This window comes from Panulirus ornatus, chromosome 12 (assembly GCF_036320965.1).
Source record: "Panulirus ornatus isolate Po-2019 chromosome 12, ASM3632096v1, whole genome shotgun sequence".
NCBI classification, from domain to species: domain Eukaryota; kingdom Metazoa; phylum Arthropoda; class Malacostraca; order Decapoda; family Palinuridae; genus Panulirus; species Panulirus ornatus.
In genome coordinates this window covers 28651256-28667657 of record NC_092235.1, presented here as the reverse complement: position 1 = coordinate 28667657, position 16402 = coordinate 28651256, and the positions used below count along the sequence as shown (strand labels likewise).

At 38.3% G+C, this 16402-nt stretch overlaps 1 protein-coding gene across 5 annotated transcripts in view; it reads right to left on the bottom strand.

Moving 5' to 3' along the window:
- Positions 1 to 16402, bottom strand: part of LOC139751979 (uncharacterized) — a 76572-nt gene that overhangs the window by 30409 nt on the left and 29761 nt on the right. For 3 of the 5 annotated variants that reach the window (XM_071667727.1, XM_071667726.1, XM_071667728.1), the window contains exons 5-7: positions 11866 to 12100; positions 7578 to 7802; positions 3894 to 4127 (exon numbers count right to left, since the gene is read on the bottom strand). In XM_071667727.1, the coding sequence (XP_071523828.1) occupies positions 3894 to 4127; positions 7578 to 7802; positions 11866 to 12100 (694 nt within the window). Of the gene's footprint in view, positions 1 to 3893; positions 4128 to 7577; positions 9120 to 11865; positions 12101 to 16402 lie in introns of all 5 variants that reach the window. The other 2 variants (XM_071667725.1, XM_071667724.1) reach the window with 1 other exon arrangement.

Sequence of the window (16402 nt, the reverse complement as noted above, 5' to 3'; positions counted from 1 at the left end):
AAGGCCACATTCGTTCACACTCAGTCTCTAGCTGTCATGTAATAATGCACCGAAACCACAGCTCCCTTTCCACATCCAGGCCCCACACAACTTTCCATGGTTTACCACTGATGCTTCACATGCCCTGGTTCAATCCATTGACAGCACGTTGATCCCGGTATACCACATCGTTCCAATTCACTCTGTTCCATGCACGCCTTTCACCCTCCTGCATGTTCAGGCCCCGATCAATCAAAATCTTTTTCACTCCATCTTTCCACCTCCAATTTAGTCTCCCACTTTTCGTTCCCTCCACCTCTGACACATATATCCTCTTGGTCAATCTTTCCCCACTCATTCTCTCCATGTGACCAAACCATTTCAAACACCCTCTTCTGCTCTCTCAACCACACTCTTTTTATTTCCACACATCTCTCTTACCCTATTATTACTTATTCGATCAAACCACCTCACACCACATATTGTCCTCAAACATCTCATTTCCAACACATCCAGCCTCCTCCACACAACCCTATCTATAGCCTATGCCTCGCATCCATATAACATTATTGGAACCATTATTCATTATTCTATATTACACATAATCACTGTTTCCTGCATCAGCGAGACAGTGCCAGGAAACAAGCAAAAAATGACCCATCCACTCATACACATATATACATACACACATATATATACATAAACATATCAATTTATACATATGCATAAACAAATGCACACAATACATACAGACACATGTACATATTCATACTTAGTTTGCCTTCATCCATTCCTGGCACTATCCCACCCCCTGTCAGCAAGGTAGCACCAGGAAAATAGACAAAAAAAAAAAAAAAAAAAAAGGCCACATTTGTTCTCACTGAGTCTCTAGCTTTCATGTGTAATGCACCGAAACCAAAGCTCCTTATCCACATTCAGGCCCCATGGACCTTTCTATGGTTTACCCCAGACATTTCACATGCCCTGGTTCAGTCCATTGACAATGCATTGATCCCAATATACCACATCTTTCCAATTCACTCTCTTCCTTGCATGCCTCTCACCCTCCTGTATGTTCAAGCCCTTCCACCTCCAATCTGGTCTCCTACTTCTCCTTGTTCCCTCCACCTCTGACACATACATCCTCTTTTGTCAACCTTTCCTCATTCATTCTTTCCATATGACCAAACCATTTCAACAAACCCTCTTTTGCTCTTTCAACCATAATCTTTTTATTACCACATCTCTCTCACCCTTTTGTTACTTACTTGATCAAACAAACTCACACCACATATTGTCCTCAAACATTGAATTTCCAACACATCCCCCTCCTCCATACAACCCTATCTATAGCCCATGCCATACAACCACATAATGATAATGTTCCTTCAAACATACCCATTTTTGCTCTCCAAGATAATGATCTCTCTTTCCACACATTTTTCTTCGCTCCCACAACCTTTGCCTCCTGCCCCACCCTACGACTCACTTCCACTTCTACGATTCCATTCGCTGCTAAGTCCACTCCCAGACATCTAAAACACTTTGCTTCCTCCAATTTTTCTCCATTCAAACTTACATCTCAACTAACTTGTCCCTCAACCCTGCTGAACCTAATAACCTTTCTCTTATTCACATTTACTCTCAACTTTCTCCTTTCTCACACCTTTCCAAACTCAGTCACCAACTTCTGCAGTTTCTCACTCAAATCAGCCACCAGTGCAGTATCATTAGCAAACAACAAATGACACACTTCCCAAGCCCACTTATCCCCAAAAGACTGCATACTCTCCCCTCTCTCTTAACTCTTGCATCTACCTCCCTAACCACCCCATCCAAATCAAACAACCATGGACGCATCACACACCCCTGTTGCTGATCGACCTTCACTGGGAACCAATCACTCTCCTCTCTTCCAACTCATACACACGCCTTACATCCTTGATAAAAACTTTTCACTACTTCTAGCAGCTTACTTCCCACACCATATACCCTGCAAAGCATCTCTATCAACCCTGTCACATGCCCTTACCAGATCCATAAATGCAACATACAAATTCATTGGTTTTTCTAAATATTTCTCAAACACATTCTTCAAACCAAACAAACACATTCTTCAAACCAAACACCTGATCCATGCATCCTCTACCTCTTCTGAAATCACACAGCTCCTCCCTAATCTGATGCTCTGTACATGCCTTCACCCTCTCACAATACCCTCCCATACAATTTCCCAGGAATAGTCACCAAATTTATGCCTCTGAAGTTTGAACACTTACCTTTATCTCCCTTTGCCTTTGTACAATGGCACTATACATGCATTCTGCCTATCCTCAGGCACTTCAACATGATCCATACATACAATGAATATCCTTACCAGCCAATCAATAACAGTAACTCTTTCTTAATAAATTCAACTGCAATACCATCCAAATCCACCGCCTTGTCGGATTTCATTTTCCGCAAGGCTTTCACCATCTCTTCTCTCTTAACCAAACCATTCTCCCTGACCCTCTCACTTCACACACCACTCTGACCAAAATACCATACATCTGCCACTCTATCACCAAACACAATCAACAAACCTTCAAAATACTAACTCTATATCCTCTTCACTCTATCACTACCTGTTATCACTTCCCCCTTCACCAATCTTTCCATTCGTTCTCTTGTCTTTTGCACATTATTCACCTCCTTCCATAAAATCTTTTTATTCTCCCTAAAGTTTAATGATACTCTTTCACCCCAACTCTCAATTACCCTCTTTTTCAGCCCTCGCACCTTACTCTTGACCTTCTGCCACTTTCTTTTATATATCTCCCAGTCATTTGCACTCCTTCCTTGAAAGTATCATCCAAAAGCCTCTCTTTTCTCTTTCACTAACAACTTTACTTATTCATCCTACCACTCACTACCCTTTCTAATCTGCCCATCTCCCACCTTTCTCAAGCCACATGCATCTTTTGCACATGCCATCACTGCTTCCCTAAATACACCCTATTCCTCACTCACTCCCCTCACATCATTTACTTTCACCTTTTACTATTCCAAACTAAATCTCTCCTGGTACTTCCTCACACAAGTCCCCTTTCCAAGCTCACTTACTCCCATCACTCTTCTCCCTAACACTCTTCTTTTTTGAAAACCTCTACAGATCTTCACCTTTGGCTCCACAAGATAATGATCAGACATACCTCCAGCTGCCCCTCTCAGCACATTAACATCCAAAAGTCTCTCTTTTACACACCTATCAATTAACACATAATCCAATAATGCCCTTTGACCAGCTTTCCTACTCACATATGTATACTTATGTATATCTCTCTTTTTAAACCAGGTATTCCCAATCACCAGTCTTTTATCAGTACACAAATGCACAAGCTCTTCACCATTTCTATTTACAACACTGAATACCCCATTTACACCAATTACACCCCAACTGCCACATTACTCACCTTCGCATTTAAATCACCCATCACTAATACCCAGTCTCATGACCAGGTGCATAAGCACTAATTATCATCAATCTAGGACTGCTATGCAATAAAAAATACCCATTTCCTTCCCTCACAGATAAGGATATATCTTTTCACAAACTCCTCAATATGCTCTATATATAACATATATAGGATTTCTTGTTGGTACAATGTCTTCTGCATATGAAACAGGGCAGATAACTGGAAGCACTATAACTGCAATGGTAGACTGGTTTTGAAAGACAGGAAACTGGTAAGAGTCATAACATACCCAAAAAAAGGTATTATGCAGCACCCACATTCAGATGTTGATGAAGAGCCGCCTACTTGAACTACTGAGAAATGCACTTCTCAAACACTCAAACAAATACATATGGCTGATTCATACAAGTCTATCTCATGACAACATCTTTTTAACATAATACATCTTTGATTTACCTGAAAATGGATTAGCACCTGAGAAGTTAGCCCAGGCATTACTAGTGTTTGGGGGAGTGCCAAACGCCCCACCACTAATTCCTCCTGAGCTACCTCCATTAACAGCACCAAATACACTGGTTGAAGTTCCTGGGGAGCCAAACACTGTCCCATTCATTGTGGATGAAGAAGAACCAAAGACAGCAGATGAATTTTGATGGCTTCCATTGGGTATAGGCCAACTACCTCCACCATCTGTAGAAAATCAGATTTGATAAGCTACTATCACACATTTCATATGTTCTTTAATGATAATGCCATATTGTTTAATATTCACATTAAAATGGCACATACAAAATCTTCCTGAAAATGCCTCTGAAAAACCATCTCCATATATCTCTTATCACCTTTTACCATTGTTATGAACATTTCCTGTAAAATTCTAAGTACTGTTTGAACCATCATATCAATGAAGCAGCTACCATCTACCTTTACAAAAGAAAGACAAAAGATCGGGAAGTTGGTATGTGAATCAACTTGTGGAATATTTCACACAAAAATATTCTTACAAAAGTGAGTGAAAGTTTTTAGTGTAGCAGCGCTAATGTGGCCAAAGAAAAAACAGTCAAAGGGGGAAAATTTCTCTTCAGCTATTTCATCAATATCTTTTATACTTCGTATCATTACCTTCTCAACTATATCCTCCTACTCTTTTGGTTGCCTTTCTAATCATAAAAACTCAATGTAAAAGGTTTATCTATATATCATAATATGATCTGAAAAGCCAATGGATAAACCTCTCTGACATAACATCATGCACCTACCTTTCTTAACAAAAACACATGTCATTCTCTTATTTACCCCATTTCCTCTGCACCGGAGTAGACGTGCTGTCAAAGGACTGAACCAGGGAATGTGAAACGTTAGAGTAAACCATGGAAAGGTCTACGGGGCCAGGATATGGATAGCAAGCTGCGGTTTCAATGTATTACACATGAAAGCTACTGACTGAGTGAAAACAAACGTGGTCTACTTTGTCTGTTTTCTTGGCGCTTCCTCGCTGAAGCAGGGGGTAGCAATGCTCTTTCCAGAACGGTGGGGTAGCGCCAGGAATGGATGAAGGCAAACAAGTACAAATATATACATGTGTATATATGTATATGTCTGTGTATATGCATGTATATGTATGAGTGGTGGGATGAAGAAGTAAGATTATTAGTGAAAATGACCTAACCTAACCTTACCTAACCTAACCTAACCTAACCACCTCACACCACACATTGTCCTCAAACATCTCATTTCCAGCACATCCACCCTCCTGCGCACAACTCTATCCATAGCCCACGCCTCGCAACCATACAACATTGTTGGAACCACGATTCCTTCAAACATACCCATTTTTGCTTTCCGAGACAATGTTCTCGACTTCCACACATTCTTCAAGGCTCCCAGGATTTTCGCCCCCTTCCCCACCCTATGATTCACTTCCACATTTTATATGGCACATTAAAACTATGAAAACATGATTTCTTTACAAGATGACTGTTGTCACCTGGGAAACATATCCAAATTTTGCCAATGTTTGTGGACTATGAATCATACATAAATTTGCTTCGACATCCTTATAAAATGCCCTTTGATTAAGAGACCTAACAACATCTTTAAACATTTAAAATACTTAATATGGTTAAATGAAGAACATGATCTTTTTCTTAAAGCTGCCATTACTGCGTGGCCTTCTTATCACTTTAAGACTCAGTATCCTTTTCTCAAATGTCTCTCTTTGCAAAATGTTGTTCTGAGAGCTGTCACTAAGTGGGAGTCCAGTGGCATCCCTTTCTCCCTCTTCCCCCTTCCATTATCTTCACCAAAACATACTAAAAGAAACCACACAATGATGAGAAAAGAGAGATATAGAGACCAACTAAGATAAAAAAGCATTTTGGATAACGAGTGTATCTAATGAGTTTAGATGGAGGTATCAGTGTGAAAATACTCAAAAGCACCTACATTATGAAAAATCATGTAATATATCATTGCAACTGAGGTATTACATACATAAAAAAGTGACCCAACTTAGAAAGAAACTAATAAAAAACAACGGCTACAACCAATAAATGAAACAGTACATCTTTCTTCTTGCATACTTGTTCAAATTAAAAAAAAAGCTACCAAAACCATCTGATGCTAACATATGAATACATTAATCAAATGATCATGGGTTAAAAGAGGTTACAAGTAAAAAGAAAAAGAAAGGGGGCAAAAGTGAATGCTTGAATTACCGATGTGTAAGTCTGATGAAGAGCATAACCAAAGAGTATAGGAGAATGGTAATCAAAAAGTAGGTGATACAAACAAATCATTAGAGAGGAAGCATGGAAAAATGTCAGAGAAATACTTAAGGAAAAAGGGGGATTTGTATGAGGCACTTGTAGACCTAGAGAAAACATACGAAAGGGTTGACAAGGATACTTTGTGACAAGTGTTATGAATATATAGAGTGGGAAGAAAGTTACTACAAGTAAAAAAGAATTTTTAGCATGGAGGGTAAGGCAGGTGAGCAAGTAAGTAGGAAAGGAATGCACTAATGGTATGTGATGTTATCAAGGCTCTTTAATTTGTTCATAGAGAGGGTAGTAATGCAGGTAAATGCAAGGACCCTGAAGAAAAGAGCAAGTTTGTAGTCTGTTGGGGTGGAAGTCTGTCTGCATACGTCAAGTTCTGGTGGAGGACTTGTGTGAAAATTTACAGAAGCTGGTGTCTGAGTTTGGAAGTGCATGTAAAAAGGAGGATGATAAGAGCTGAAGTGAATTAAAGTACAGAGAGAGTTTGGTCTGAGAATTCACTGGAAAGAACCAGGAGGATGAGGAGTATTCCAGATACCTAGGAGAGAATGGAATTAAGCTGAAGTGAACCACAAGGTGGGGATGGATGCAAATGTCCTGGGTACACTGAGGTGTGTGTGGAAAGAAATCGAGGATATGGAACACATGGATTACTCGGATGTACACACCATATGGCCAAGAAAGACAAGAAAGATATATGAATATCAATGCAAGGCAACAAACTGAAGGTATAGGGAAATATATTAAACTTCAAAACCTCTCAACAAAGAAGCAGAGCTATTAAATCTTCATGAATATCAATGAACAATCCAACAATACATCAGATAAATACATAAGAAAGCCCAGCCAGGAATCTTGAGAGACTATTCAGTACACTACCAAGAGAAATTATAAACATGCATATAAATAAACAAACGTTTAAATGAAGACTTGAATTATGGTTGAAATCAGTCCCATATGAACCCAGAATCAATTATTATAGAATGCAGTTGGCAGGAATCAGGAAAAGTATTCTTTATCAAGCAAGACAGCTACGAGCACACGCCCATTTTCCTCTATCTTTCTTTCCTCCACAAACCACTCATTTGCCTATCTTTCCTATAAATGTCTTACTGTGTTTATTCATCATATCAATTCCATACATTATGTCTACTAAAACAAGGGATGAGTCTGATATTTCAGAAAAATGTAATGTACACTAATACAACATTTCATAGGTCATCTTGGCTACTCACCTGAGAATATCTAAGGAAAACAATCTCAATATTTATGCTAAACAGACAGATCAAAATGATATTCCATATACAATGATGCATGTCGTTTGCACATAAACAAAATCATTATGCACAGATGAACTCACTTGTAGATACTGTCTCTGATTCTTTTTGTGTCTTGAATTCTTCATCTAGATCTTTCAAAGCCGCATAACGATCTTGTGCAGGGTTGTTTGATGAAGCAGACTGGGTGTTGTTGACAGAAGAGGAAGAAGGATTGGAAGAGGAACCAGGGGCCATAGGAGTAAGGGGGTTACTGGAGAATGGGAGATGTGGGCCCATGGGGGTTGATTTGTTGCTAGATGTGGAGCCTGCAAGAATGTAAGTAGAGGAGGTCATGCTATTGTCAAGAAAATTGTGAAATGGCTGCCGCTGTTCACTTAAACTTTCATGCATAAACAAGTCACTACTGCTATAACAACTAAAATTTCCAACACGTCCAGCTGCGTTACTGACTGACAGTAAGCTCTCTTGAGCATTAGTGTCAGGCTGCAAAACTGACACAAATGGGTTAGTACCTGATGGAGCACAAGGTGGACACACAATAGGACAACTACTACTTAGGCTGCTGCTGGAGTTGATACTGGTACTGTTGACAGAAACTGGATTGGTCGCCTCTATTTTCTTCTTGGGAAACAGAGGAATATTGTCAAAAATGGTGTTTTCATCAGTGAATGCAGGAGAAGCACTGTCAATTACAAAAGGGTTAGTTTTATCATGACCAACTAATGTAGAAATCAGATTACTTACCATTCCCATATTTTTTGACCCAAATTCATCATCTAAAATGTTTAGCTCTGTTTCCTTCGTTGATTTTGAGGTGAGATGACCAGTTCCTGAACCAATATTTTGAAAAGAAGCTCCAGTTACTTTAGATAATGATGATGATGATGACAGAAAAGCATCAAAACATTCTGAACTGATTTCATTAGACTTTGCATTCAAGTGAAAATAATTTGGAGAGTTTTCATGGTTTTCACATTTGTCATCAGCATGCAAAACTGAAGTAACAGTCCTAGAATGAGAAGAGTCTATGTTTAATGCAGAGCATGTGACATTATCATGAACCCTGGAACAATGGGCCAGTTTCTGAGAATGAAACGGACTATTGTGAGACTGACGATTTTCTAACTGCAAATGTGATGCCAGTACATTCTTTGCAACTTTAGGAGATGAGTCTCTCAAACCTGATATTGGTTCTGAGGAATGCCAATCTGATTCACAACTAATAGTAGAGGAGTTATATGATTGCTTTCCTGAAGTGGATGAAACTGTAGCTTCCTCCTTTACGCATGCTTCAAAATTTGAGTTAGTTGGGTAAACAAACTGGGCACTCACACCTGAGGCAAACTTCATACTGGGAATGTTTCTCCCTTTGTTAGTTGCTCTACCTGTAGTATCATAACAAACTGTGGCAGGAGAGGGATAAGATTCAGCTATTGGGATAAGGGGAGTACCAGCATTAGCCTCTTCACCCTCAAAAGCTTCCCAGTTGGAAATGCGACCTGGGCTGATACGGGGTGAGGGGGAACGTGTAGGAGGAAGGGAAAGAGGAGGGATAGCCAAATTATGTGACTGATCCATAAGTGTGTGACACGTTGAATCAGGTTCAGTTTTGGAGAGATGATCTGGGGAGAAAGAAACCACCAACTGGTTACATTGTTATGAACTACATATAACTGGATCAACACAGAACTGAAAGATACATATTCATTACTGTTTGGTGGAGTTTAAGAAGTTTAAAACGTGACTTAAAAAGTGGGTATCAAATCATTGGATGCTTTTAACTGGAGTCATTGACAAAAAGCCTTACAACACTGAACAATGTTACAAGACCAGTTCTACTCTGAAATAACTAACAGATAGAGAGTTCCACAAGAGAGATCTGTTAAACAAAAACAAGCAATTGTTTGTAAAACAAATACTCTTTTTAATCTTTTAAATCATGGATGGAACAGCCCAACAAGGCCAGGTCCTGACTGAAAGAAAGAAAATGGTGAATAATCAAGATTTGAGGGAAATAAAGTTTATCTCTTCAAGTACATATGGTCATAGACAGAATAAAGACATTAGAGGGTAAAGTGTGCAAGAAAAGAAATACATCACAATGTCCCATAATTGGATGCTGATGGTCACACAGTAATCATGTGCTACAGTAGCTTGCCAGTTATTGCATAATCTACCTAATGGTGGAGGCACATAAACATCCAGCCCTTGGAAGCAGATATCTCAGTAGTCATCATAATGTTCCAAAAAAAGAAAAATGACCATATTACAATGCAGGATCACACAAAACTTGCCTCAATTAAGTGTGACAACTACAGGACTAAGTATGAGTTTTTTTTGGTAAAGTCTGTAATCCCTATTCTAGTAATTCTATGCAACATTCATGTCATCATTTACAACTACCAAATGACTCATTTTGTCTTAGAATAAATAAAACAAAAAATATGAATAAAATAAAAGTGTAAATTCCCTAACTTGCACAACATAAAAAGTTAATTATCTTTTGTTCAAAAAATGTAATGATATCAATTAATGTCTTTCCTCTCCATTTAAGAAACAAATCATAAATACTGATAACTGGGGAGGAGGCATGTATCTAGTAAAATACATCATAGATGTCATAGTAGTAAACTGTAAACACCTATTAGGCAGTGCTACCACCTGAGTGTCATGAGTAATGAGAATGACAAAATGAGCCAGTATGCATTGGCTTTTCTATTTCCCTACCCTGTCACTGTTTTTCCAATTGCTGAAACTCAATTCACAAATACAATCCTCCTCTCTTTCTTTTGCTTAACATTCTTTATTCTAAAATCAAAAGAACCTACCTACTTACGAGTAACTACATGCTCGACACTAAATTCTCTGAAACAGCACTAAACCCCTCCTATCCAAACCACTCCTTAACTAACCATCAATGTGCAAGCAAAAATAAAACGTTTATCCTTGCCTCACACTTCAGCAACCTTTACACACAGATTCCTCCAACTCAACATAAATAACTAAACACATATACTTAAATAACCTAACAAGCACTAAATAACTGCCCTCCTAACTCAGTCTTAAATTCCTTAAGCTCCACCCTACCAGACATAAACCCAACACTCCCCAGGCAAACACATATCACGCTTTCACACCTACACTACGGACATTATCCATCCCTAAAAATACTACAAATGCTGTTTCAACATATCCCAAGACCCTTAATGCTATGATTCAACAATCACAATGAAGATAATGATCTCTAACTACCAAACTGCCCTGCAATTGCCACACGAGATATACAACATCACTACCCCTGAAACAGGAAGTAATTATACATAATGGTGCTAACAGTCTCTGCCTGCAAGAAGTTAAACTATGAGAGAGAACTCTCCTTTGACGAGGTTGTATAATTCAGAGTACACTCTCATCATACAACTTCTCACTCAAAAAGAGCCCATCATTTCCCTATTACAGGCAGTAGCACAGCCTTGGGCTAGAGGAGCCTCTGGAAAGGACACCGTGGGTAACACAGGATACTTTCTTAGATAGGGGTCCTGGGGCAATTATAATACATTTTCAGTGACCTTCCCCAGTCATTAAGCTGAACAACTTTTATTTCATCTGCCTCTATTAAAGTCTGAGAACTCTCATATGCAAACTCACATTCAACAACATAACTGTTACAATGCAAATTATGTAACATCATAAGTTTCAACACAGCTGCAGGAGTGCAAAGTTAATCAGGATAATATATTTGGTTCTATCCTTGGGGATAAGGGAGAAAGAATATTTCCCATGTATTCCCTTCATGTCGTAGAAGGCGACCAAAAGGGGAGGGAGCGGGAGGGCTGGAACTCCTCCCCTCCCATTTTTTATTTTCCAAAAGAAGGAATGGAGAAGGGGGCCAAGTGAGAATATAACCTCTAAGGCTCAGTCCTCTGTTCTTAATGCTACTTCACTGATGCAGGAAACAGCAAATATGTATGAAAAAAAATATTTGTTTATCTCTTTTTACTATATTCTAAGCAAACTGCATTGAATAAAAAATATCTAGACATCATAACCAAAGTGCATTAGAATGAAGGGAAATACATGATGAACCAGTGTTATTCACTTTTCTGACTAAATGCAACATCCAATTGCAATAGATTTTACATAATCTGCAGTGAGAGGTAGATAAATGCTCTGAGCAGAATATTCATCAGAGTTCTGCTAGAATTTGCACATAAGTGCATAATATCTATTTGTATGGTATACTGAAACAAGTACCCAGAGAGAGTTACACAATGAATCACTAATACCTATTCTTCAAATAATTAAAATTTCCCATGAAATATTTTGTGGAAGCAGGTGAATGAACTCACATAATATAGGAAGACTTACCAGAAGTATTTGTAAAGATGTTTGCATTCTCAAAATTGGCAAAAGAAGGCTGTGAAATTGATGTGGGAGCTTGGGAACTCGTTGGAGATGCAAAAGGATCATTAGAGTTGACTTTAGAATTAGGCTGTGTGCCTAAGTCTGCTAATAAATCTAATGAAGTTGAGGATTTAGGGGTAGAGTTTTTCGATCCAGTACTAGTGGCACTTGTTAATGCACCACTTACTGACCCTGATGACTGAAAAAGAAAAAGAAATACTGTCAGCCCCTAAGCCTACAAGGAATATACATTTCCAATCATAACAAGTCTGATATCTAAACACATAAGTTTATTAAGAATCTCATTTACCAAGACAACACAAGATAAGGCAATACTGTATTCAATGGAATAGATATAGAGGTACAAATATATCTAAATGTTCAAACTTAAAGCTGTTGCTACTTAAATGTTTTTCTTCAAATCCTACACAATTGACTACAATTGAAATATGCCCTAACAAAGGAAACTATACAAACGTTCAATTATCATATCAAACAAAGGAAGATCCACAAGAGTCATCCTGCAGTATAATAGCAAATTACAGAGAAGATGCACTCAGAAATAATTCAGACTGAAGCTTTTAAAAAATACAATGCACAGTAATTTTCATAAATTTCTGACATTTCTGATGTTCTACTATGTGGTAAAACATTAGTATAACAAAGTGCATTTTCATTTTAGTCATGTCAGAGATGCTCCTCATACATGGCAAAGGATTAATTCTGTTAAGAAGGGAACAAGCTATTGCAAAACTGGCATCAAACATGCCACATAACATACACTTGTCCCTTCTTTGCAGACGAAGTGTGGGGACTGCTTTCCTGCAGATTTTTATGAATTTATACTTTCTGGAAATTCCATTTAAGATAACAGACGTAAAATATGTACAAGGATGCTAAGGAGTTTGTTGCTTATAAAGCAAGAGAGTTACTGATAACAATGGCTATAAAACTTAATATTTCATTAAAATCAGAGTGGTATCAGTGTACTGGTAGCAAGAGAGTTACTGATAACAATGGCTATAAAACTAAATATTTCATTAAAATCAGAGTGGTATCAGTGTACTGGTTACTTATATAGTTATTACATAACTTACTGAAATCTACTATTTATAAAATATGCATACTAAGGAGAAATTCAAGTAATTTCTGTGGTCATTTGAAGTCCCACAACTCAAAAGGCAAATTGCAAGAAGCATTTACTGTAACAGATAACTGTGTGAGAAACCTAAATCATGTAGTACTAGCAATATTATATATCCATAAGTTTACAGTGAGTTAAGAAACTTGCCAGGATTTCAAGATAATGGATTTAAATGTATCTCAAGGTTGGCTGGAGTTTGACTTGAATAGCACCTGACAAAGCAAAAGACTATATACCAAGACATCATCCTTCTAAATGCACTCTGGATAAGGACCATTTCAGCATGCTTTCAAGTACAGCAATTACTAACACATTATGTCCCTAAGTGCTAAAGGATATGGCCAATCTTCCCAAGGCAAGTGTCAACCTAAGTGTGGTTCCAAGCCACAATTCTAAAGACACGTTCAATAAAGTCTTTAAATTTTCATTGCAAATGTATATATTGCATCACTGTGCACAATATCATGGCATTCTCTACCCTTGATAATGCACTTGCCCACTCTTCATAGGAGCTATTATCCAAAACATGTGATTGTATAAGGATCCTGTTTAACACATGCAACACTGGTTTTTCTGCATAAGTTATAGTTTTCCAAACTTTAGCCAAAGACAGACATTAGGCCTATTTCACAATGAATCCACATCAAAGCAAGGAGGGTGACAGAGATTCATGTGAGCTCTTACTTTGTCTTTGGATTCCCTCAATGAGCCTTTTGGTGGCTATTCTCATTAATATTGAATTCTACAAAGAATAAAGTCTTCCCTTCAAACAGTCAGCTAAAACCAGTAATAAAGCATTAACAAGTTCACTGGGATGCAGTACAAAGAAGTGACAGCATTACTAACATTATCAAATGCAGTGAATAAGATGAGCCTTGAGCTAGACTGCTGGGAGACTGAAACAATTAAGACAGCTTCAATGAAAGATTGAATTCCCTTTCAACTATGTTGCAGGACCTTTAGAGTAATGCAGCATATTTTCTAGTGCAATATTTACTTCATAATCAAATTAGTGGTGAATGGATGTCTCACTGTGTACCCTTTAGAATACTTATGTTAATGTATACCAGATGAAATATGTCCACAGTTTTAAAAATTCATGAAAAGTCAATCTTTGTGTCAACAGGTGCATGTAATGGTTTGAAGTGTACATCAACCTTTCCCATGCACAATCTACTTATGCCATGTATCTCGAGCTCAATAGGGCTTCCCCCATCTTACCAGTAATAAAAACTTTAGACTGACATCAACAAAATCACTTTGTAATGGTGATTTTAGTATATGATCTTTTTTTTTTTTTTTTTTTTTTTTTTTATACTTTGTCGCTGTCTCCCGCGTTTGCGAGGTAGCGCAAGGAAACAGACGAAAGAAATGGCCCAACCCCCCCATACACATGTACATACACACGTCCACACACGCAAATATACACACCTACACAGCTTTCCATGGTTCACCCCAGACGCTTCACATGCCTTGATTCAATCCACTGACAGCACGTCAACCCCTGTATACCACATCGCTCCAATTCACTCTATTCCTTGCCCTCCTTTCACCCTCCTGCATGTTCAGGCCCCGATCACACAAAATCCTTTTCACTCCATCTTTCCACCTCCAATTTGGTCTCCCTCTTCTCCTCGTTCCCTCCACCTCCGACACATATATCCTCTTGGTCAATCTTTCCTCACTCATTCTCTCCATGTGCCCAAACCATTTCAAAACACCCTCTTCTGCTCTCTCAACCACGCTCTTTTTATTTCCACACATCTCTCTTACCCTTACGTTACTTACTCGATCAAACCACCTCACACCACACATTGTCCTCAAACATCTCATTTCCAGCACATCCATCCTCCTGCGCACAACTCTATCCATAGCCCACGCCTCGCAACCATACAACATTGTTGGAACTACTATTCCTTCAAACATACCCATTTTTGCTTTCCGGGATAATGTTCTCGACTTCCACACATTTTTCAAGGCTCCCAAAATTTTCGCCCCCTCCCCCACCCTATGATCCACTTCCGCTTCCATATATGATCTATCACTGGTAAATATAACATCATACATTAATCTTTGATAAACAAATATGTAAAAAAAATGTATTCCCAAAACAGGATTGTAAACCTATAATCACCATAAATACCTTGAGGCAGTAGTAAGAGGTAAGTAAATTTACAAGCGAGCAAAAGCAAAGTCACTCAGTGATAGTAATGATGGTACAAGATTTATTGTGTGCTCTTAGTAATAGTGTTAGGCAATCATTTATGAACAAATGCACATAAAAAAATTTGCAACCAAAACCACATCACTAACCTAAAATAATCATTAACATTTACAAGCTAGCAGTAAAATGAGTCTCACCATACTTATCATAATGGTGATGGTATAATATTTATCATAAAATATGCAAAAAATGAAGTAATACTAAAAACTGCAATCCAAATTTGTAATTAACATACCATAAAATTTTACACTAAGCCAACCAATAAGCCTTTTCCTCTTTGCAAGAACTGGTAGGGCTCACTCCTCATAAATAAATGAGTTAAAGTCCTTTGAATTTTTAGTTTTATCCCTAACCTTTCCTTAATAAAGTATTATTAGTAGATCCAGGTATCTGATTCTTCCATATATTCAATGGACTGTGGTTGCAATTTTCAGCCATCAGCACATGAACAAATAGACGTGTGCTTTTCCTACAAACATATTTTTATATTTATTTATTTTGCTTTGTCGCTGTCTCCCGCATTAGTGAGGTAGCACAAGGAAACAGACGAAAGAAATGGCCCAACCCAACCACATACACATGTATATACATACACATCCACACACGCAAATATACATACTTATACATCTCAATGTATACATATATATACACACACACAGACATAATGCACATATATACACATGTACATAATTCATACTGTCTGCCTTTATTCATTCCCATCGCCACCCCACCACACATGAAATAACAACCCCCTTCCCCCTCATGTGTGCGAGGTAGCACTAGGAAAAGACAACAAAGGCCACATTCGTTCACACTCAGTTTCTAGCTATCATGTAATAATGCACCAAAACCACAGCTCCCTTTCCACATCCAGGCCCCACACAACTTTCCATGGTTTACCCCAGATGCTTCACATGCCCTGGTTCAATCCAATGAGAGCATGTCAACTCTATTCCTTACACGCCTTTCACCCTCCTGCATGTTCAGGCCCCAATCACTCAAAATCTTTTTCACTCCATCTTTCCATCTCCAATTTGGTCTCCCATTTCTCCTTGTTTCCTCCACCTCTGACACATATATCCTCTTGGTCAATCTTTCCTCACTAATCTCTCCATGTGACCAAACCATTTCAA